This window comes from Ruditapes philippinarum, unplaced genomic scaffold (genome assembly GCF_026571515.1).
Source record: "Ruditapes philippinarum isolate M1 unplaced genomic scaffold, ASM2657151v2 ctg1734_1_1_1_1, whole genome shotgun sequence".
Taxonomy (NCBI): domain Eukaryota; kingdom Metazoa; phylum Mollusca; class Bivalvia; order Venerida; family Veneridae; genus Ruditapes; species Ruditapes philippinarum.
Window position 1 is genome coordinate 354760 of NW_026853883.1, and position 22155 is coordinate 376914.

Below are 22155 nucleotides of genomic sequence, written 5' to 3' on the forward strand. Positions count from 1 at the left end.
CTTGCAATATTTTGTGTTACCAAACCTTTAGGAATAGCATCTTACGACATGTTTCAAACTGTTGCTGCTTCAATGAGCAGTTTACTGGAAGATAGAAAATTATAGACAAGAGCATGTTTCAATGGACTTTATTAGCAAAAATAAAATTCAGAAACATATTTATGACAATAATATTTAAAGATATAAAATCGATGCCTGAGCAGAATATGGAAAGACGAAAACAGTAATATAAAAAAAAACAAGCAAAGCAAAACAAACAAAAAAAGAAAAACAAAACAACAGCCATACCAAAACAGCAAAACAACAAACAAACATAGACACATGTGCACGGGGTTACTTTCCTCTTCTTTTAATCTGAAATTTAAAGAACAAACTGGGTAACAAAAAGCTTGTTTTTGAGGAATGATCAATTTAACATATTTGAGCCGCGTCACGACAAAACCAACATAATTCGTTTGCGACCAGCATGGATCCAGACCAGCCTGCGCATCCGCGCAGTCTGATCAGGATCCATGCTGTTCGCTTACCAACTTCTATTACAAGTAGAGAAACTGATAGCGAACAGCATGGATCCTGATCAGACTGCGCGGATGCGCAGGCTGGTCTGGATCCATGCTGGTCGCAAAAACATTATGTTGGTTTTGTCATGACACGGCTCATTTATTCAATATTGCTTTTTTTTTTAGGGAACTTCAGAAATTTGCTCAACTTAGACTCAGAGAAAGAGGACACTCCGACAGGAACACAATCCTAATAATCATAATAATTACGTATGGTACAACTACAGAGATCTTAACTTTTCGGTCATTTCCGTCAAACCTCGTGAATATTGGAATAATCGTGGTTAGACAAAGTGTGAAAAAGATAACACAAGCCACGGGCTAATGTGTGGTAGAAGTTTTCTCAGTCATGTACATTGTTTTTTGTATATACATGTACTTGATATCGGAATGTTGTGTTATATCAACATATTCGGACCTTTTTTTCAATAGCAGAATATGTATTCATAACAATTAAAAGGAGCGATTGCGTACAGTGAACTTGGTCAATGATTTAAAATTTAGTGTAAAATTCACTTGGACCAATTTTGTTTGAAAAAGGAAGGACTAAATGTGTGTCAAATTACAATTAGCTCAGGATAAAGTTATCTTATCATGAAACCTACTATTTGTTTTTGACCAAAATGAAAGCTTTGGTCAAACTTAAAGGCACATAATGCCTCAGAAACGAATATATGTTTACTTCCTTAGAAAAGACAAACATGAGTTTTATAACATTTAAATAATGGTATTAAAGCATGTTAGATGCTTTTTCTTTTTCGAAAAAAACAACCATTTATGACAAATTATTTGTCACAAAAGTAACAAAATATAAACAAAGTAGTATTTTGACTTCCATACAAAATACTATTCACTATAATTGTACTAATTGCTAAAAAGCAACAGAGGTAAATAATGGATCAGGTAATTGGTCAATGAGTATCTTTTTGGAAACTATAAAAGTACACTGAAAAATAAAAGGTTTTTAGAAATAAAAAAAAAACATTTCTGGGGCATAATGGGCCTTTTAAACATTTCTTGCAATATAGGTTTCAGCTTGCGAGTTCTTTAAATCTGTATTAATATTGCAGGACGCATACCTAAGTTTACATACTTTACGTTTCCAAATGTTTAAACAATGGATTTGATGGAAAGAAATCTAAATTCGTCATCAATTCTTACCTTACACACTTACAGGTGGAAGACCATCATCAGTGATGTCACATCCGGTTATGCAAAATGCTTCTGTAAAATAATATAGAACGATTATTTTTTCACTTAATAAATTTGTGAAACAATTGCTCTTTTAAAGCGTAAGACGGGGTTTTTATTAAAAAATAACCCGACAGAAGTTTTCTCTTGGTCGGCTAGACGCCTAATTTGTTATATAATATTATAATATATGAAAATAACGTATTAAGTATTGTATGGCTAAATGTTTGGTTTGTCGCAAAAAACTGTACATACATTCTTACCTTTGAATTCTTTGACAGTTCTAGGAGCTCTTATAGCAGAGTGGTTGATGTCGGCATATGTCATAATATTTGACAGGCTCTCTGTTACAGCCATATCAGCAATTTCTGTAAGAAAATTATTTTATCGTGTACACATACACTAAAAAGTATCAACTCGGAATTAAAACAAAAATTATCTTTACAAAAGATAATCAGGGTTAATGTCAGCCGTTTATGAGTACCTGTCCGAAAAGTACCGGGAATAGTGTGGCAAAGTCAATGTGAAAAATCACAAATGCCCCCGGCTCAGATACTTGTCAGTAACAATATTTAAAAAAATGTTTACCCATTCACTCAATAAAGGACGGAAAATTGCCACACAGTTATATATAATGGCGTTTTATAATTGTGAAAACTATAAGTTTGCAAGTCATTGCTATGACTTGTGATGAAGTTGAAAAATACTCAACTTAATATAATACTTGTATCTTTACATGTTAATGCAAGACTTTACCTTGAACCCAGCAACCCTTATCTCCATTCAAACCTAAAGACTACCTGAGGTATGTTCCTTGTAAATATGAGATATTGGTAAACAATACAAAGGCTGTATAAAAAAAGTGTAAAAAAGATATTGTCATTACAAGTGACATTGACTTTGTGACTTTAAGCACTAGACTATCCAATGTATGTACCTTTCAAATATAAAAAACTTCAGGCTATAAATTAAGGCTGTATAAGCCAATGCATATAAATCTCTTTTTTATTTTACTCAATCCAAAAACTATGCAAGATATCTTCTTACCAAATATGAAAGACATAAATTATGTCAATAAATAAAGGCTATACGGGCAAAAGTGTAAAAAACTATTTTTAGCACTGGTGACCTTGACCCAATTAACTCCTAACTCAATCCAAAGATGCATGGTATCATCCTTTCAAATATGAAAAATATCAGTCAAAAATAAGGCCGTTTAAGAAAATGTGTAGAAATCTATAATTGGTTTTCTTGACCTTGACCCATTGACTTCTAATTCAATCGAAAGGAAAAATAACATGCAGGTTATCTTCCTACCAAATATGAAAGACATATGACCATAAATAAAAGCTATATGGGCAAAAATGGAAAAAATCTATTTTTAGCACTGATGACCTTGACCCAACATGACCCCTAATTTAATCCAAAGGAGGCAGACCATGCAAGAGATCATCCTACCAAATATAAATACTAGTAGCACCAGTCAAAAACGAAAGGCTATATAAAAATCTATTTTTGGCATCCTTGACTTTGACACACTGACCCCTATCTAAATCGAAAGGAAGAGTATTATGAAAGTAATCTTCCAACCAAATATGAAATAAATCTGTCAATACATAAAGGCTGTATGTGCAAAAGTGTAAAAAAAACTATTTTTAAGCGCTGGTGACCTTGAGCCAAGTTGGCAACCCCTAACTCCATCCAAATGAAGAATACCATGCACGTTATTTTCCTTTGAAATATGAAATACATCTGTCAATAAAAAAAGGTTGTACCTTGACCCTAGACACCCTTTACTCCTTATAAAATTAGAGGAACATTTAGGTATATACTTACCAAATATGAAAGATATCATTAAATAAAAGAAGTAATTAGGACATATTTAAGATCAGTACAACTTGCCGGAATATGTTGCAAGTAACCATCAAGGCGATAAAAGGGAAAATAACTGGGAAAATTGATGGCACAGTTATACAACTTGGCAATATCATGTACTTTGTATTGATAAGTAAGTGTGGTAAATTATGAATCCATTAGTATAGATAGAACTGCAGATATATCCAACTTGCCGTTTTAGGTTAACTTATTATTCATATTCTATATACTGAAAAGGTCAGTAACTTGGTTAAAATGAAAGCCATATTTATGTAACTTGCCCATATCATGTACTTTGTGTTGATTAGTTAGTGAGTAAAGTATGAAGCCATTGGTATTTAGATAGAACTTGAGAAAAACCTAACTTGCCGTTTTAGGTTAACCTCGTACGGACAGATGGATGACGGGCGGATGGTTCAATTACTAGATGCCCGTGACATTAAAACAATAGTCAGCGGTAAAAAAAAACAAGCAAAGCCGTTGAATTTGTATCTCTCGCCGAGTACTGGTTATTACTTAAACAACAACTGGAGACATAGGCTTTATTTATATATTGATCATAACATAAACAGTAATACTCTTTGTACATGATAAAAAAATTTAGCCCTAACTCCGTGTATAATAGTATTAACTGGACATGCAAATGAGATGCAATTTGCCTTTTTGAACAAGGGGAGGGTATGCACATTTCCTCTTAGTATTGATAGTTCCCATAAAGTTTCATTGGATTTCTAGACAGTAGTTGCAGAGAAGTAGCGTAGAAACGATTATTGCTCTATATGCATACTACATAGCCAATGAAGGGCTATAACACTGTGATGAAGGGTCTTACTGGAGCAAGGCGATGATATGCTCATCTGATATTGGTATTGAAGGTTCCAATAAAGTTTCATTGAATTCCTACCAGTAGTTGCAGAGAAATAGCACGGAAGCGATTATTGATCTAATAATACATGTCTTAAACAACTGTTGAAAATGTAGAATTATCAATATATTCATAATTTATTTTTAAAAACGCATTATTTTAGTTTTACCTTGCGCCTCGCTCTGGTAAGACCCCTCCCTGCGGAGACTGCTAGAAGCTTAAATAATGTCTTAAAGCCGCAACGTTCGTATTTATCCTGAAGTGAGGGGCAGGCAAAATGTAAAAAAGAAATCAGCTATCCTATGGCCTTCCCCGGCAACAGGGATATAGTTACAATTATACTTGCGCATCAACCAAATAACTTACGACTGAGGGTACTGGAGGACAATGATATGTTGTCGTCTGCTGGCCACGCTGTTACTGTGGTTGTGTTGCTAGGCAACTCCTGTCTCAGAGTGTCGGCTGCCTTGTCTATGATCCATGTCACGTATTCTTCAACTAAAAAAATGTTTATTTTATGTTATTATGGCATAGTGTCACATAACGAGAAGTATTTGTTGTTGTCATCTTACATATATAAATAATCAATTTAATTTTGAATGTGAATTCGATTTTAAAGTACACGCACATTCAATTTTGAAATTGAATGCTACATTTTACAATATGTATCGCTATCTGTAAACCACTAATTAAATTGCGGGGTCATTGCAGATGTAGCAACGCCACTGTGTGTTACATTTGGGGGGTTACAGATATTTCAAGATAATCACAAAAAAGGATTTACAAACATCTGACCAAACTTTGAAAGATATTTTTTGAAACTTTATATTTACCGAGTTTGTCGTCTGTTGTAGTTTCTGTCACTGTTGTAATTTCATTATCAACAACATCGTCTGAAAAAGGAGAGTTTTCAGGTTGGTATGTTTTATTTAAAGTCATTTTTGTTATATTTTATTATTATATGAATATTTAACAAAATCAAAACGACGGAGAGAGAGATACAAAAATGTTGTTTTTTGTTTGTTTTTTTTTGTGTTTTTTTTTGCTTGTTGTTATTTTTTACGGGAATGGAAATGATAAAAAAAATGAATAAAAAACTACATGCTAATATTAGATATTAGATTTTATTAGGATTTTGGTTAGTGAAAATTTAAATGACAGATAGCCAGCCTATCTGTTCTTTCATTTTTGGACAATAAAACTGTAAATGAATTCTTTTATAAAACAATTTATGAATTAATATATAAACAACTATACCATTCTTAGATGACAGATTTTGAGGAACTACTTTATTTGACTTGCTGGCAATCTTACAGACAACCATGTCGGCATTTCCTGTTTCATTTAACAGGGTTTCTGGGTCAAGAGTCTTGCCTCTTCTTGCATAATATCTTTGGCGCATGCGGTTTCGAAATCTTGCAAACTGTAAAAGAGACAATGTTCTTTATAGACAGTTTTGACCTGCATTCAAATTTCAGAAGCCACTTATTTTATTGCCTTTTTTTTTTTTTTTTTTTTTTGAAATTTTAATGACACTGCTTATGTATGAAACTTCAATTCCCAATAATATCTGATCTTTTTATCATTAAATAATAATAATGTTAATTATAATAATAATAATAGTAAAAATAATATAATAATGATAATAATATTATTATTATTATTATTATTATTATTACTATTATTATTTTTATTATTATTATTATTATTATTATTATTATTATTATTATATGTTTATTTATTTATTTAGTTATTTAGTTATTTATTTATTTACTTTTTATTTATTTACTTTTTATTTATTCATTTATTTAATTTATCATTTATTTATTTATTTATTTAATCATTTATTTATTTATTTATAATTATTAATAGAGGATATTGAATGAGTGTAGTTTCATACTAAATTTATTGAACGAGTTGAATAAAATCATATTATGCGAGCCACTGGTGTAATATCGTTTTTATTAAATGGCTTTATTACACTCGTGCGCCGCAGTGTATGTGATATTTTTTTTTTATTATCTAATCTTCATCATCAACATTATCACCATCAATAAATTCCCTACAGAAAATTATGCTGTCATTTTAAATGATCCTCAGTTGATTGATTATCTAGACTTAGTTTAGTTTAATAATATTTTATTGCTCTTTGAATACAATTTTAGAACATTATTTCCACAAAACAACATTTTTAACAAAGGGCAAAAGGGTTGAACAACAAGTTCTAGCAACATTAGTAACTGTCCTTCCCTTAAGCATTATAAGATATTGAAACGAAAACATGTTTAAACACTATACACATGAGCAATTACAAATGAGCCGTGTCACGACAAAACCAACATAATGGGTTTGCGACCAGCATGGATCCAGACCAGCCTGCGCATCCGCGCAGTCTGATCAGGATCAATGCTGTTCGCTTACAAACCCTATTACAAGTAGAGAAACTGATAGCGAACAGCATGGATCCTGATAAGACTGCGCGGATCCATGCTGGTCGCAAACGCACTATGTTGGTTTTGTCGTGACGCGGCTCAAATATTAAGACGGCTTCAAAAACAAAGTAGCAAATAGAATTCGACATTAAATTTAAAGAAGAAAAAAACCTTTGCTAATCAATTCTTTAAATATTAGAAATAATAGTAATTTTCCTGCACTTTGTATGGCAGTCAAAATATGTCATTTATAAGGGGAATAAGATGAATTAAATTGGAACAACGATTGTTATTTTTACATGTACTTATTTGTTATTATTTAAATCTATGTGTATTTTTTATATTTTTGAACCTCATGAAATAAAAAAAGAGTTTTCCTCGTCTGATAAATTTTCTTTTCCATAAAGGAGAGTACTTGTACTTAATGGATGAAAAGGGCTAGTGGAAGTAAAAAAGTTGGAGTCTTTGAACACCAAAAAGTTTACAATTTAAAAAAGAAATGTTCAGCATCCTCCTCGATATGGCAAAACTCATAAACATGGGAGTCTGGTAAATTATTTTTATACAGTTCATCATTCAAATTTCTACATCTATTTTTTAAACGTGCATGGAAACAGATGTTAATCTTTCTCCAATTAAATAATATTTAGGGACAAGTAAGGGTTTGAATTTATCCTTAAGTTTAGTTTTGAACACATTTAAAGAAGGCGAGTCACGTATATCATTATCAAGACTATTCCATGCCGAAATTGCTGAGGGTTTAAATGATCTAGAAAATATTTCTGTTCGTCGTACTATTGTTACGTAATTATCGTTATTTCTAAGGTTATATTGCCTACTTTCTGATACAAAATTTGGGAACTAAGTGTCCAGATAACTTGGAAGCTCCCCATTTTTAGCTTTATACATTATTGATAATTTTTGCATTAAACGGCGTTCTGCTAAAGAGACCCAACCTATTTCGTGCAAAAGTCTTTCTATAGACACAGAGCGAGTCAAACCAGTTGCTAAGCGCGCAGCTTCGTAATGCATTTTTTCATTTTTTTTTTCTTTTTCATATAAGGTACAACTATCCCAAATAACACTAGCATATTCTATTATAATAAAGGCCTCACGTAGGAAATATAAATTTGATCTAGACTGAATGTTGAAAAATTCTATTTATTCTACTCACCCTTTCATTGCAAGTCTTTTTTAAACTTATGAGCCAAACGAAGCAGCCTCGGTTTTCACTAGCCATTAATATTCCATGCTTCCATGGTCTAAAAAAACAGCTTGTGTAATTTTCCGGTCAATTTGACGTTGCTAATACGTAACGTCAATTTCTTCTGTGTGACGTCACAATAATGCGTGCTTTAAATAAGCTTACCGTTAAATCAAAACATCACCGAATATTAGTTCGCAACGGATTTAGCTCAATACAGGATTGGAGCAGTACCTGTAGACGCTTGCAGAAATCATGATCACAAAATAGACAAATATCGTTTTTTTCGCCGAATTTTACATTTTTCCTTGATTATCGTACTTGATTCGGTGTGAAAAAATGAATTAGACCTGTTAAAGTTCATTCCGTTGGGTAAAAAGACAAGATTTTAGCATTTTATCATTCAAGCGCCTTGTCCGGTACATACCGGAATACAGTATTTAGTGTGGTGCTCCAATCCTTTTTTTTAGTCACAGCCGTTAGCAACGGGATAATCTGGTTCCTATTATGGTTCCCTTCAGCGATGTTCTTTTAAGAAGCACACAGTGGACCAGTCTAGCGACAGGAGAGTCAATGGCAACTTTGCGGCCCTTTCCGTCGCTCTTCGGGTAAGAACCTCGAACACAATACTAGGAATACACTGAACGGTCTAACCCATGCTTAGAAACAAAACATGTAAACAAATAGTAATTTAATGTTTCCAGTTAAAGACTATATTTGTACCAATGTATCGAGTAAAAGTCCACCTAAACAAAGTAAATTTACAGATATAATAGTAAACAGTACATTATTTATATACTTATTTTGTTAACATCTAAACCCGTATGGCAGAACAACTAAGTCCGAGGTTATTATTGACTTACATACTGCATAACTAATCAAGGGTCATAACTCTGTTTTGAAGGGTCTGAACCAAACAAGGCGAAGATATGCGCATCTCGTCTTGGTATTTATGGTTCCCATAAAGTTTCGTTAAAATCCGGCCAGTAGTTACAGAGAGATATCGCGGAAACAATTATTTCTCTATATGCATACTGCATAACCAATCAAGGCCCATAACTCTGTGTTGAAGGGTCTTATCGGAACAAGGCTATGCACATTTCCTCTTGGTATTGATGGTTCCCACAAAGTTTCGTTGAATACCAGCTAGTAGTTGCAGAGAAATAGCGCGGAAACGAAATTCCTCGGGACGGAGGGACATCGGAGCATCGAAGGAGGGATGGATACCGCCTAAACTATAATTATCCTTCTCTCGCTCTATCGGCGGGGGATAAAAGCCGAGATGTTCCGAGTGCGGGAGTCATTCAAACATTCGGAACACCTCGGACAACTTCGATAACACTTTCCAATAAAGACAAACAGATAACATTTTACAACAGAGGATCATGCAAAATATTGCGCCTTTCTTTATAACTTATATACAGACTGCGTTTTTCAACTAATGTACAGACTCTGCTTTTCAACTAATGTACAGACTGTTTTTTTCAACTAACGTACAGACTGCTTATTCAACTAATGTACAGACTGCTTTTTTTCAACTAATGTACAGACTGCTTTTTCAACTAATGTACAGACTGCGTTTTTCAACTAATGTACAGACTACTTTTTCAACTTATGTACAGACTGCTTTTTTAACTAATGTACAGACTGTTTTTTCAACTAATGTACAGACTGCTTTTTCAACTAATGTACAGACTGCGTTTTTCAACTAATGTACAGACATCTTTTTCAACTATTGTACAGACTTTCCTTTTCGACAAATGTACAGACTACTTTTTCAACTTATGTAGAGACTGCTTTTTAAACTTATGTACTGACAGTGACGGCTTTTTTCAACTATGTACAAAATGCATTTTTTAAATATGTACAGATTGCTTTTTCAACTAATAAACGTACTGCTTTTTTCCATCTTATGTACAGATTGCTTTTTTAACTTATGTAAAAATATCCTTTTCAGACTGCATTTTAACTAATGCAAGACTTTTTTCAACTAATGTTCAGCAAATATAGATCATTGCTGAAAGCTATTTTCCCAAATTTTGTTTTAAATTTAATTAATTTCAATACACAAAACAAGCTCGAACAAAACAGTAAAATATAAATAATTGCAAATGGTTTCAAACGAATTAAAAATCCCTAACAAGTACAGTCTCATTTTGTGACGTAGGCGTTTTACGAAACAGACGACATAGAAAATAAATCAGACTGATATAAATTCTAATAATAAAGTAACACATGGAAAATGTTTTATTTATGTCTACATTTAGTTTTATTTATGTAAACATTTAGTGATTTATGAAAAAATATAACTTTATTAGGGGCAACTATGGTCTCATTAGTCAAAAGTAACGTAAATTTATTGGGTTTCATTGCTTACAAATCTAATTTAATTTTTGAGGCTATCTGTTGTATATATAGAAAATAAGGCACGCCAGTGTTCCTTTCGCGGTTGATACGCCGTCCAGCCACATGTATTAATCAAAATGTTTCTAACATCATTTAATTTGGTATTTAGACAGGACTGACTTTGAGAATTTGGCTCCCTATAAGATGCTAGAGGCATTTTGTAGTACAAGTGGTATCTTGGTGTATTTAACCTATTTAAGGTATGCTGAATCCGGTAAAAGTGGATACCAAATTGAAAAACTTGATCTTGACCATGGAAATGGCCATTTGAAATGACCACTAAAATGGGCGCCAAATTTCTTTAACATGAAATGGATGATATATCAAATGGATGGCCGAATAATCCAAGATGGTGGACATTTTTCTATAGACCAATATAATACTAATATAGAAGTAATATTAAAGATAGTACTGAAAAATTTAAGGCATTTAAACATAAGAGACCTGTATTTAGGGTTTACGCCGCGAACATTTCACTCTTCCCTGCCCTATCTGCTTGATATAGGGCTTTCATGTATTTTATCTGGCACTCTATGCAAGCATATAACTTGACTACTCAGATTCCTACTGCGTATGTGTGAGGAGGTTAAACATGTGCATGCAAAATATACATTAATTAAAGGCACCTGTCTCTGAGTACTCTTGGGTTTTGATGCTCGTTTTTTGTTATCGGTCGTCGTCTTCGTTCTTCTGTTATCGGTCCTGGTTCTTCTCAGTACTTTTGTTGTCAGATGTTCTGTTATCGGTTCACGTCTCTGTTTTCGGTCGTCGTCTTTGTTCTTCTGTTATCGGTTCTCGTCTTCGTTCTTCTCCGTTCATCTATCATCGGTTCCCAACTCTATTCTTCTGTAATCAGTCCTGGTTTCCGTTTTCTTGTTGTCAATTCTTCTGTTATTGGTCCCCGTCTCTATTTTTCTGTTATCAATCCTCTCTCCGTTGTCTTGTTTCTTCTATTATCGGTCCCTATTCTTCTGTTATCGGTCTTCGTATCTGTTCCCTTGTTGTCAGTTCTGCTGTTATCGGTCCCTGTCTCTGTTTTTCTGTTTTTGGTTGACGTCTCTGTTCGCTTGTTGTCAGTTCTTGTCTCCGTTCTTCCTTCTGTTATCGGTCGTCGTCTTCGGTCTTGTACTTTCGGTACTTGTTTCCTGTTCCGTTAAGGTCTTCTCTTGTATACTATGGTTGCCGTCATTCTGTGTCAATGTCCTGGTTTTGTCAGTCTTGTAGTCATTTATTCGTTCAGTGGAGTAGCGGGGGATCGAACTCACGACCCCTTGATTTGTAGGCAGACAGTGTTACCACTGCACCATAGCGCCCGCTCTGAATAATAACCATTTTTGAAAGTCCTTTATACATTAAATACTATTTCAATGGCTAACAAAGGGTGTATTACAATTATATTTTAACACCTCTACTATGTAGCCAACCCACGTGACTTTTATATATGGTCAAAGTAAATATTACTCGATTTATTACAAGTAATATTTTTATAGATAACTTTGCTGTTACTTTAAGATATCCTGGATTTATTGGAGGGTACCCGGAATTCTAATGTATATCAAATGATGTGATAATCTTCTTGTAGAATTTTCTCAAAACCGTGACTGAATTCCAAAATTTTCGAGAGCTGCCATGGTAAAGCAAGCACACATAGCAATCTCCCGGTTTCAGACAATTTATGACTCGATGAAAATATGGTGTTGTTATTGTTGTTGTTGTTTTTAACTTTAACTTTAAATTTCAAATTAAATAGTCACTTATTTTTAAACAAGATGGTAAACATTTGGTGTTTTCTGTAATTTTTGTTAAGAATGTGATGAAGTATACACTTCTAAGTTTAAGATGACTTTTTATCCATCGTATACCTTAATGCAGTTATAATTGAATCTAAAAAATGAATTATGCAGACATTATTTTCAGCAGAAAACAACAAATACAAACAAAACCACACACAAAAAACTTAAATGCAGCATACATGTGTAATGTTCACAATGTGCTGAAAAACGGCTCTTTATTAATTTCAATATTTCAGCAAGTTACACATTTTATAAATGAATGGGACAGAAATGTTGTTGTAACCATTTAAAAAGTAGGATTTGTAAAAATTTGTAAGTTGGCTATTTTTACCTAGTTTGCTCAACACACTTTTATAGATAAACCCGAGGTAGAAAACAACTTTCACAGATTGAGATAGAGCCATAATGTAGATATTTGGGTTACAACAGGAGTTTTGGATCCTGATAATGTTTTAAGTAGGATAAAGATATTCTAAAAAATTTTGTACTGCCTTAATTCATTTTTTTTAAATACGTGCAATTATGTTATTATTATGTCTTTAGTTAATAGTTTCTAGAGAAAAGCCTTAACAAAGGTGGTATCTTTTATTTTATATATAAATTTTATAATGTGTCACATGTCGCCTTTAAAAAGATTTTGTGGTGATTTTGCGCATACTTAATCCCGCTTTTGCATGTTGGAACAACAATTTTTTATTTGTTTGTATACACAGGCTAATTGCTTATTTTGTATAATCTTATTTTATTGACCTGTAAATTATGAATACATTACAGCACTCATTGAAATATTAGATTCCACTTCGATTTCGTTAGTAAAGTTTACGCGAATTAATAGAGGATATTTGTTTGTTTGTGTGTAAGATGAAATTTTATTTCATCGAGTGGGCTTTAAAAACAGTATTCCCACGAGTGGCGTAGCCACGAGTGAGAATACTGTTCTTAAAGTTCACGAGTATAGTAAACTATAAAACTAATGTTAGTGAAAGTCATATCTGCTAAAAATGTAAACGTTATCGTTACTACCGCAGTAGCATTGCCTGTTAAGTGATTGACTGATGTGTGAGAGGTCTATGGTTCGATTCCTACTGTTTCCCTTTTTTAAGACCTACTGTTTCGTAGTTACGAAATATTAATTTGTTATTTTGAAATATTCATTCTTTGGTAAAATTTATAAAGAAGGATTTGAAACTAAGTTTATTGTTTAAAAAATATAAGAAAAGTAAACAAAACATAAAAAGTGATTTTTTTCAATCTTAGTCTTATACCTTAACGCGCTAGTAAAACAGTACTGTATATTACTGTTTATTGAGCCATTGGGCTTATTATCGTTATATTTGGTGGCTAATCTCATTAAAATCTGATCATATTGAATAATCATTTGATTTTGACAAGAATAATTAATTGCATCATATTGTATCATAGTTTTAATGACCTATTTTAGTATTTTTAAGCGGCCATTTTGAATTGACCTTTTGAAGGTCAAGGTCAATTTTATTATCTTGGTATCCACCCTCATCGTCTTCAGCATACCCATATTAGGTTAAAACTCTCAAGATATTACTTGTACTATAAAATGCCTCTAGCATTCATATTTTCTTAAAATCAGTCCTGTCTAATTCGTAAACAAGCTCAATCTAATGAATTGTGAAATGTCAATATTGAGTCAAAGCCATGTTAATGATTCAATTTATACAGCTTTTTAAATATGATTATAACAGTAGTTAGAGCGACTGTGAAATTTTAGAATTATAGCCCAATAGCATAACTTGAAAATTTACACAGTCTGTATGTTATTAAATGTTGAGATTTGTTGTTGTTGATGTTTGTTTTTGTTTCTGTTGTTGTTTTATTATAAAGGTGTAGATGACATTGATATCTGTGCGTTATCCCGCTATGGAAATAGAACAAAATCGGGAATAAATCGGGACCGATAAGAAAGGATTCCGGATTACAAGGTTTCGGATTAGCAAGGCTCCACTGTACTATTTTCACTATTTTCTTTGAGAAGCTAATGTCTCGATATAGGACTAAAACATTTATTCCACAGAACCGCATAAAATATTAATAAGTATAGAATAACACTGAAAGTGTAATGAATTTCCTTTTTCTGTGGGGGTGGGGGTGCAATATAAATTTAGTGATCTGCGACTTAAACTTAAAACTGATCTTTAATTACAAGACAGGAGCGAGTACTCCAATTAGAAAAGCTCATTTTATTTTTGTAATATTAAGTGCTTTACATGAATAATTCACAAACACAGACAATTGTCTACCACACAAATACTGACAAGTACTTGTAAGTTTTCTAATCCGACTGCATTGCTTCTATTCTCGAAAATGTTCAAAACTCTTATTTATTATTTTTCATAAAATAAGGTAGAATAAAACATGAATTTGATAAAAAAAAGAAATATTAAAAATTGTTATATCCATAATACATGCAACTCCCTTTAAATACATATTTTTTACATTTAAACCTATGCTACATCTGAAATACACTTCATTAGTTCCATCATCTTTATAAACAGAATGATACTCGTCTAAGTCTATATTTTGGTGTTTCGACTGTCTGTTGCTTGGCTGTCGTACATCAGTTGTTGATGAATATATATATATTAAGTTAGTTCCCTATTCCTCATTCCCTATTCCTTTTTCAAAAAAGGAATAGGGAACTAGTTCCTGGTTCCTTATTCAAATCTAAATGAGGAACAGCAGAATCAGTATTTATATAAAATAAAATTATGATTGATCAGAAAACTAGAACGGTTCTTTCTTTCATAAATCTGTTGAAAATTGCACAAATCAATCATCAAAATCATAGAATAAAGCATCCGTATCGACATATTTTCAAACAATATTCTTGTCGAACAAGGAATAAGGAACCCGTTTCTTATACCTCATTATAATAATTGCATAAAGCATCTGCAAAAAATATTTTTTAAAAATGTTAAAGTCGAATAAGGAATAGGGAACTTGTGCCTTATTCCTTATTCAACTTATTCGACTGCGAATAAGGAACAGGAGAAAATACGTAAAGAAAGACACCAGTTGCAGTTATTTTTGATAAATCTGCATTAGAATTGCAAAGATCAATCATTATAATCATTTCATAAAGCATATGCATCAAAATATTTTGAAAGAAATGTCAAAGTCGAATAAGGAATAAGGAACCAGTTCTGTATTCCTTATTCGACTCCGAATAAGGAACAGAAGAAAATGCGTAAAGAAAGACATCAGATTCAGTTATTTTTTATAAACCTGCATAAGAATTGCAAGGATCAATCATTAAAATCATTGCATAAAGCATTAGCATAAAAATATTTTGAAAAAAAAAATGTACACGTCGAATAAAATTATTCAACACCGATTAAGGAACAGAAAAATAACACAAAGAATGACACCATTTGCGATTATTTCTGATATATCTGCATAAGAATTGTAGGGGTCAATCATTACAATCATTGCATAAAAAAATCTGCATTAAATATTTTGAAAAAATATTCAAGTCGAATAAGGAACCCGTTTCTGATACCTAATTAAAATAAAAGCATCTGCATATAAATATTTTGAAAATATGTTAAAGTCGAATAAGGAGTAAGGAACTAGTTCCTTATTCCTTATTCAACTCCGAATAAAGAACATAAAAAGATACGCAAAGAAAGAACGCAATTGCAACTATTTCTAATAAATCTGCATAAGAATTGCAAGGATCAATCATTTGAATCATTGCATAAAGCATCTGCATGCAACTATTTGGAAAAACTGTTCAAGTCGAATAAGGAACAGAAGATATCCAAAGAATGACACCAATTATTTCTGATATATTTGCATAAAAATTGTAAGGATCAATCATTAAAATCATTAAATAAAGCATCGTCATAAAAATATTTTAAAAGAAATGTCAAAGTCGAAAAAGGAATAAGGAACCAGTACCGTATTCTTTATTTGACTCCGAATAAGGAACAAAAGAATATACATAAAGAAAGCCACCGGTTGCAGTTATGTTTGATAAATCTGCATTAGAATTGCAAGGATAAATGATTAAGATCATTGCATCAAGCATCTGCATCAAATGTTTTGAAAGAAATTTCAAAGTCGAATAAGGAATAAGGAACCACTTCCTTATTCCTTATCCAACTCCGAATAAGGAACAGAATAATATACCCTGGAAAGAAACCAGTTGCAATTATTTCTAATATAACTGCATTAGACTCGTAAGAAATAATCATTTAAATCATTGCATAAAGCTTCAGCATAAACTATTTTGAAAAAAAAATGTAAAATTCGAATAAGGAATAGGGAACCAGTTCCTTATTCCTTATTCAACTTTGAATAAGTTAAAGAGGCTCATAAGCAAATAGAGACTGCAGCTTCAGTTAATTCTTATAAATCTGCATAAGAATTGCAAGGATCCATAATATAAAATGAATGATTTATGAAATGATTATAAAGATTTGTCCTTGGAATTCTAATACAGATTTATAAAAAATAAACTGCAACTGATGTCTTTCTTTACGTATTTCCTTCTGTTCCTTACTAAGAGTCGAATGAACTTGAACATTTTTTAAAAATACTTTTATGCGAATGCTTTTTGCAATGATTTTAATGATTGATCTTTGCCAATTCTAATGAAGGTTTATCAGCAATAACTGCAACTGCCGTCTTTATTGGCGTATTTTCTTCTGATTCTTATTCGGAGTTAAATAAAGGAATAAGGAACTGGTTCCTAATTATTTATTCGACTTTAACATATTTTCAAAATAATTTTATGCAGATGCTTTATGCAATAATTTTAATGAGGTATAATGAACGGCTTCCTTATTCCTTATTCGACTTCAATATTATTTAATCATAAGTCGATTGCGGATGCTTTTATTCTATGATTTTGATGATTGATTTGTGCAATTTTCAACAAGATTTATGAAAGAAAGAACCGTTCTAGTTTTCTGATCAACCATAATTTTATCTTATATAAATACTAATTCTGCTGTTCCTTATTTAGATTTGAATAAGGAATAAGGAACTAGTTTTTCCTTTTTTTTATTCGAGAAAAAAGAAATAAGGAACTGATTCCTTATTCTTTATTCGCAAAAAAGAAAATAGGGGAATGAGAACATCGGAACTAACTTTATATACATCATCAGTTGTCGCCCTTGATGTAAGCCTTTGCAATTATTTGAAAACGTTTCTACAAACGCCAGGCCAGGTGGATTTTTTTGGACATTAATCCCGTTGAGAATGTTGAAAGCCTGGGAAAACCATGACGTCGTTGAAAACCAGTTCATGAAAAAAACTCCATCAAAAAATGAAAATAACGCCACAGATCTACAGAAATGTGTCACCGAGGCTTAACTCCGTAATACCTTTAAACATATTTTTCAGAACCGCCTTAAATTCCGTTCATTTCCGGGGGTATCTTTTGCGATATCTTTTTTTTTAACCATACCAAAGAAACAAGTGACTTGTTTCCACTTACCTTAGCTGCTGCAGAAAACCAAAATTGTTTCATCCTACTTCTACAAAGTAATGGCATATGTTTCAAAAGGGTCAATTTCACATAAATATTTATTCATTAAAAGGTTGAAGAGTTCCTATTTCAAAAATGATTAACATTCTTTAAAATCTTGTCAATTTTTCACCACGTGCATTCTCTTCATAGAGATATGCAAACCATAATACAGCCTGTACAATACCCCAATGCGAAAGTCCGTGAGTACCTTAAAAATCTATCCGTCTTTTTAATTAATATACACTTCAAGGTCAGTGAGCTCGGAATATCCGTGCTAAACTATGATAAAACTGCAATGAACACTGAATGGGAATAACATATACATTGTACTACGATTTTTTTTTTTGGGGGGGGGGGGGGGTGTTGTTGTTTTTTTATTTTGTTTTTTTTTGCTTCTTCTTTTTTAAAGAATAGATTGTTACAAACTAAAACAAACGCTTAGGCTTTTTGAAAATGCTTGGCAAAGATCATGCAAAAGCTTATTCAAATTAAAACTCAAAAATCATACACAAACTTATTTAAGTTTACTAGCGTCTTGCAAAATGTTTTTGTTGAGTGTTTATCATGCCTTAATTATCGTATTTTTCCTTGCAATATGATGTGTAGCTAAAATTATAGGAATTATAGGAAACGACATGTTTCAAACTGTTGCTGCTTCAATGAGCAGTTTACTGGAAGATAGAAAATTATAGACAAGAGCATGTTTCAATGGACTTTATTAGTAAGAATAAAATTCAGAAACATGTTTATCACAATAATATTTAAAGATATAAAATCGATGCCTGAGCAGAACATGGGAAAAACAAATGTAATACTATAAAAACGAGAAAAGCAAAACAAACCAAACATAACAAAAAAATCAAAACGAAACAACAAAACAAAACAAACATAAACACATATGCACGTAGTAGTTTTCTTTCCTCTTCTTTTTATCTGAAATTTAAAGAACAAACTGGGTAACAAAAAGACTTGTTTTCGAGAAATGATTCAAATATACATATTTATTCAATATTGCTTATTTTTGAGAACAACAGAAATTGGCGCAACTTGAAACTTTACAAAGAGGACAGGAGCACAATTGCAGTTATCTGGTATAAATACAGAGATCGCAACTTTTCGGTCATTTCCGTCAAACGTCGTAAATGTGGGAATAATCAACGAGCCTCGTTGCTAATGTGTGGAAGAAGTTTTCTCAGTCATGTATTTTGTATAAACATGTACTTAAATTTATATTGGAATGTTGTGTTATATCAAACATATTCGGACCTTTTTCATTAATAGAATATATCTTCATAACACAGGAGCGTTTGTGTACAGTGAATATGGTCAGGTGTTTGAAACAGGAGGGACTAAACTTTTGTCTGTTTCCAAAATAATATTTCAACAATAGATATGATGAAAAAAGTCTGAAATTATTGTCAAGTCTTACCTTACTCACTTACAGGTGGAAGACCATCATCAGTGATGTCACATCCGGTTATGCCAAATGCTTCTGTAACATAATATATAACGATTATTTTTTTTCACTTCATAAATTTGTGAAACAATTGCTCTTCTTAAGTGTAAGCCGTTGGTTTTGTTTGAAAAATATAACGCGATAGAAGTTTTCTCTTTGTCGACTCGACGCCGATTTTGTTTTATAATATTACAATGTATGAAAAAAATACGAAGTACTGTATGGCTAAAATATTTGGTTTGCCGTAAAAAACTAAACATACATTCTTACCTTTGAATTCTGTGACAGTTCTGGGAGCTCTAATAGCAGAGTGGTTGATGTCGGCATCTGCCACAATGTTTGACAAGCTCTCCGTTACAGCCATATCAGCGATTTCTGTCAAGAAAATAATTATATCATGTACATTAGATACGTGTATGTCGAAAACAACTGTTGGAACTGTAGAATTATAAAATATATTCGTAATTTATTAAAACGCATTATTTCATGCATAGATCAGTTTTACTTGCCCCCGCTCTGGGTAAGGCCCCGGCTGTCAGAAGGTTAAATGTTGACTAAACGCTGCAACATTCGCATTTACAGGAAGTGCGGGGCAGACAAAATGTAAAAAAATCAACTATCCTACGCCTTCCCTGGGCAATAGGGATGTAGTTACGATTAACCTTTGTAACAACAAAACCACTTACGGCTGATGATACTGGAGGACAATGATATGTTGTCGTCTGCTGGCCTCACTGTCACAGTCTCTGTGTTGCTAGGCAACTCCTGCCTCAGAGTGTCGGCTGCCTTGTCTATGATGCATGCCACGTACTCTTCAACTAAAAAATATGTTTTGAATGTGACGATCGGTTTAATAGCACATGCAATCTTATATTGAATGCAACATTTAACAAAATGTTTCACGATCTGTATAAACTATGCATAAATTGCGGTTCATTAAAGGTGTAGCAACGCCAATAAATGTTACACATGATGGAATACAATTCGGACATTTTGAACTATCTGACAAAATTTTAAAAGATATTATTTAAGATGACCAAAAGTTCCACAAAATAAGTAATGAAATTGTAAAAATAGTTGGGAAAAATACATGTATTTACCAAGTTTGTCGTCTACTGTGACCTCTATCACTGTTGAATTTTCATTATCAACAACATCATCTAAAAAAGGAAAAATCTTTCAGATTTTCAGATTGTTATAATGTATAAATTTAAGTAATGTTTGTTATATTTTTAATTATATGAAACTTTAACAAAATAAAGAGAGGGAGAGAGATACAAAATGTTTTATGTGTTTTTTGTTTTTTTGGTTTTTTTTGTGTGTGTTTGAGTTTTCTTTTTACTGGAATGGAAATGATAATAAAAAAGGAATAAACAACTGCACACAAATATTAGATATTAGGTTTCAGTTGTGTTTTTTTTTTTGTCAGTGAAAAAATAGTGACAGATAGCCAGCCCAGCTGTAGATTTTGCGTTTCTAGACAATAAAACTGTATAAATGTGCTTGTAGAAAATATACTGCAGTAAGAATTATTTTTATAAAACAATTTATGAATTAATATATAAACTTCTATACCGTTCACAGATGACATGTTTTGATGAACGACTTTGTTTGACTTGCTGGCAATCTTACAGACGACCATGTCGGCATTTCCTGTTTCATTTAACAGGGTTTCTGGGTCAAGAGTCTTGCCTCTTCTTGCATAGTATCTTTGGCGCATGCGGTTTCGAAATCTTGCAAACTGCAAAATAAATAAAGTATTTACTGCGTACAAATTTCAGAAGCTAATGATTTTATTGTTTATTTTATTTTATTTGAAATGTTAATGACACTGCTTATGTTTAAATTTTTACTTCCCACTAAACTGTTATCATTTTATTATTAATAATAATAATAATAATAATAGTAATGATAATGATAATGATAATCATAATAATAATAATAATAATAATTATTATTATTATTATTATGATTATTGTTATTATCATTATTATTATTATCATTATTATTATTATTATTATTATTTATTTATCTATCTATTTATTTATTAATTCATTTATCATTATTATAATTATTATTATTATCTAATTTGTATTATTATCATCAACATCATCATCATTTTTCAATCCCCCAATACAAATTCTGCTGTCATTTTTAAAAGATTCTGAAAACAAAAAAAAAAAACAGTTGATTTATTATATAGACTGAATGTTGAAAATTAAATTTATTCTACTCACCCTTTCATTGCAAGACTTCTTTAAACTTATGAGCCAAACGAAACAGCCTCGATTTTCACTAGCCATTAATTCTCCATGCTTTAATGGTAAAAAAAAACAGCTTGTGTAATTTTTCGATCAATTTGACGTTGCTAATGCGCAACGTCAATTTCTTCTATGTGACGTCACAATACTGCGTGTTTTAAATAAGCCTACCGTTAAATCAAAACATCACCAAATACTAGTTAGCAACGGGATAATCTGGTTCCTATTATGGTTCCCTTCAGCGATGTTCTTTTAAGAAGCACACAGGGGACCAGTCTAGCGACAGGAGAGTCAATGGCAACTTTGCGACCCTTTCCGTCACTCTTCGGACACAATAATAGGAATAAGCTGAACTAGGGTGGCTGATTTGTACCATTCGTTTTTTTTTTGCCCTGCGATCCCGCCGAGACAAAAGTCGAGAATTAACAAGTTAAAATGGCGGGGGCGCAGAACGGAAATACGCTAATTAGCGAGGGCGCGGGGCGAAGTTTAATAATGCATAAGGGGCCGGGGAAATCCCCTTTAATTCTTATGTTTACAAAATAAAACCAATATTTACTCACCCTTCCCGTCACATTCGTAAATTTTGCAGCCTTACATCGC

At 32.2% G+C, this 22155-nt stretch overlaps 1 protein-coding gene across 3 annotated transcripts; it reads right to left on the minus strand.

The window, feature by feature from the left end:
• Positions 1–201: 201 nt before the first annotated feature.
• LOC132738248 (uncharacterized) lies at positions 202–21874 on the minus strand. 3 transcript variants are annotated; one of them, XM_060725716.1, is made up of 7 exons: positions 21529–21870; positions 20867–21032; positions 20392–20451; positions 19978–20109; positions 19562–19666; positions 19265–19327; positions 202–354 (listed from the first exon to the last, which is right to left on the minus strand). In XM_060725716.1, the coding sequence occupies exons 1-6, from the start codon at positions 21592–21594 to the stop codon at positions 19266–19268; spliced, it is 591 nt and encodes a 196-aa protein (XP_060581699.1). In that variant the 5' UTR covers positions 21595–21870; the 3' UTR covers positions 202–354; position 19265. The 3 variants fall into 3 exon arrangements, with proteins under 3 accessions (XP_060581699.1, XP_060581700.1, XP_060581698.1); XM_060725715.1 differs by lacking the exon at positions 202–354 and adding an exon at positions 18669–18768 and having other exon boundaries at positions 21529–21869; XM_060725717.1 differs by lacking the exons at positions 202–354; positions 19265–19327; positions 19562–19666 and adding exons at positions 1722–1784; positions 2015–2119 and having other exon boundaries at positions 21529–21874.
• Positions 21875–22155: the final 281 nt, after the last annotated feature.

Excerpts from the sequence above, each read along its gene's own strand:
- LOC132738248 (XM_060725716.1), bottom strand. The coding sequence starts at position 21,594 with ATGGCTAGTGAAAATCGAGGCTGTTTCGTTTGGCTCATAAGTTTAAAG. Across the intron at positions 20,110-20,391 it reads CACAGTAGACGACAAACTTG|TTGAAGAGTACGTGGCATGC; the intron begins GTAAATACATGT and ends CATATTTTTTAG. Across the intron at positions 19,328-19,561 it reads AACTGTCACAGAATTCAAAG|AAGCATTTGGCATAACCGGA; the intron begins GTAAGAATGTAT and ends ATTATGTTACAG.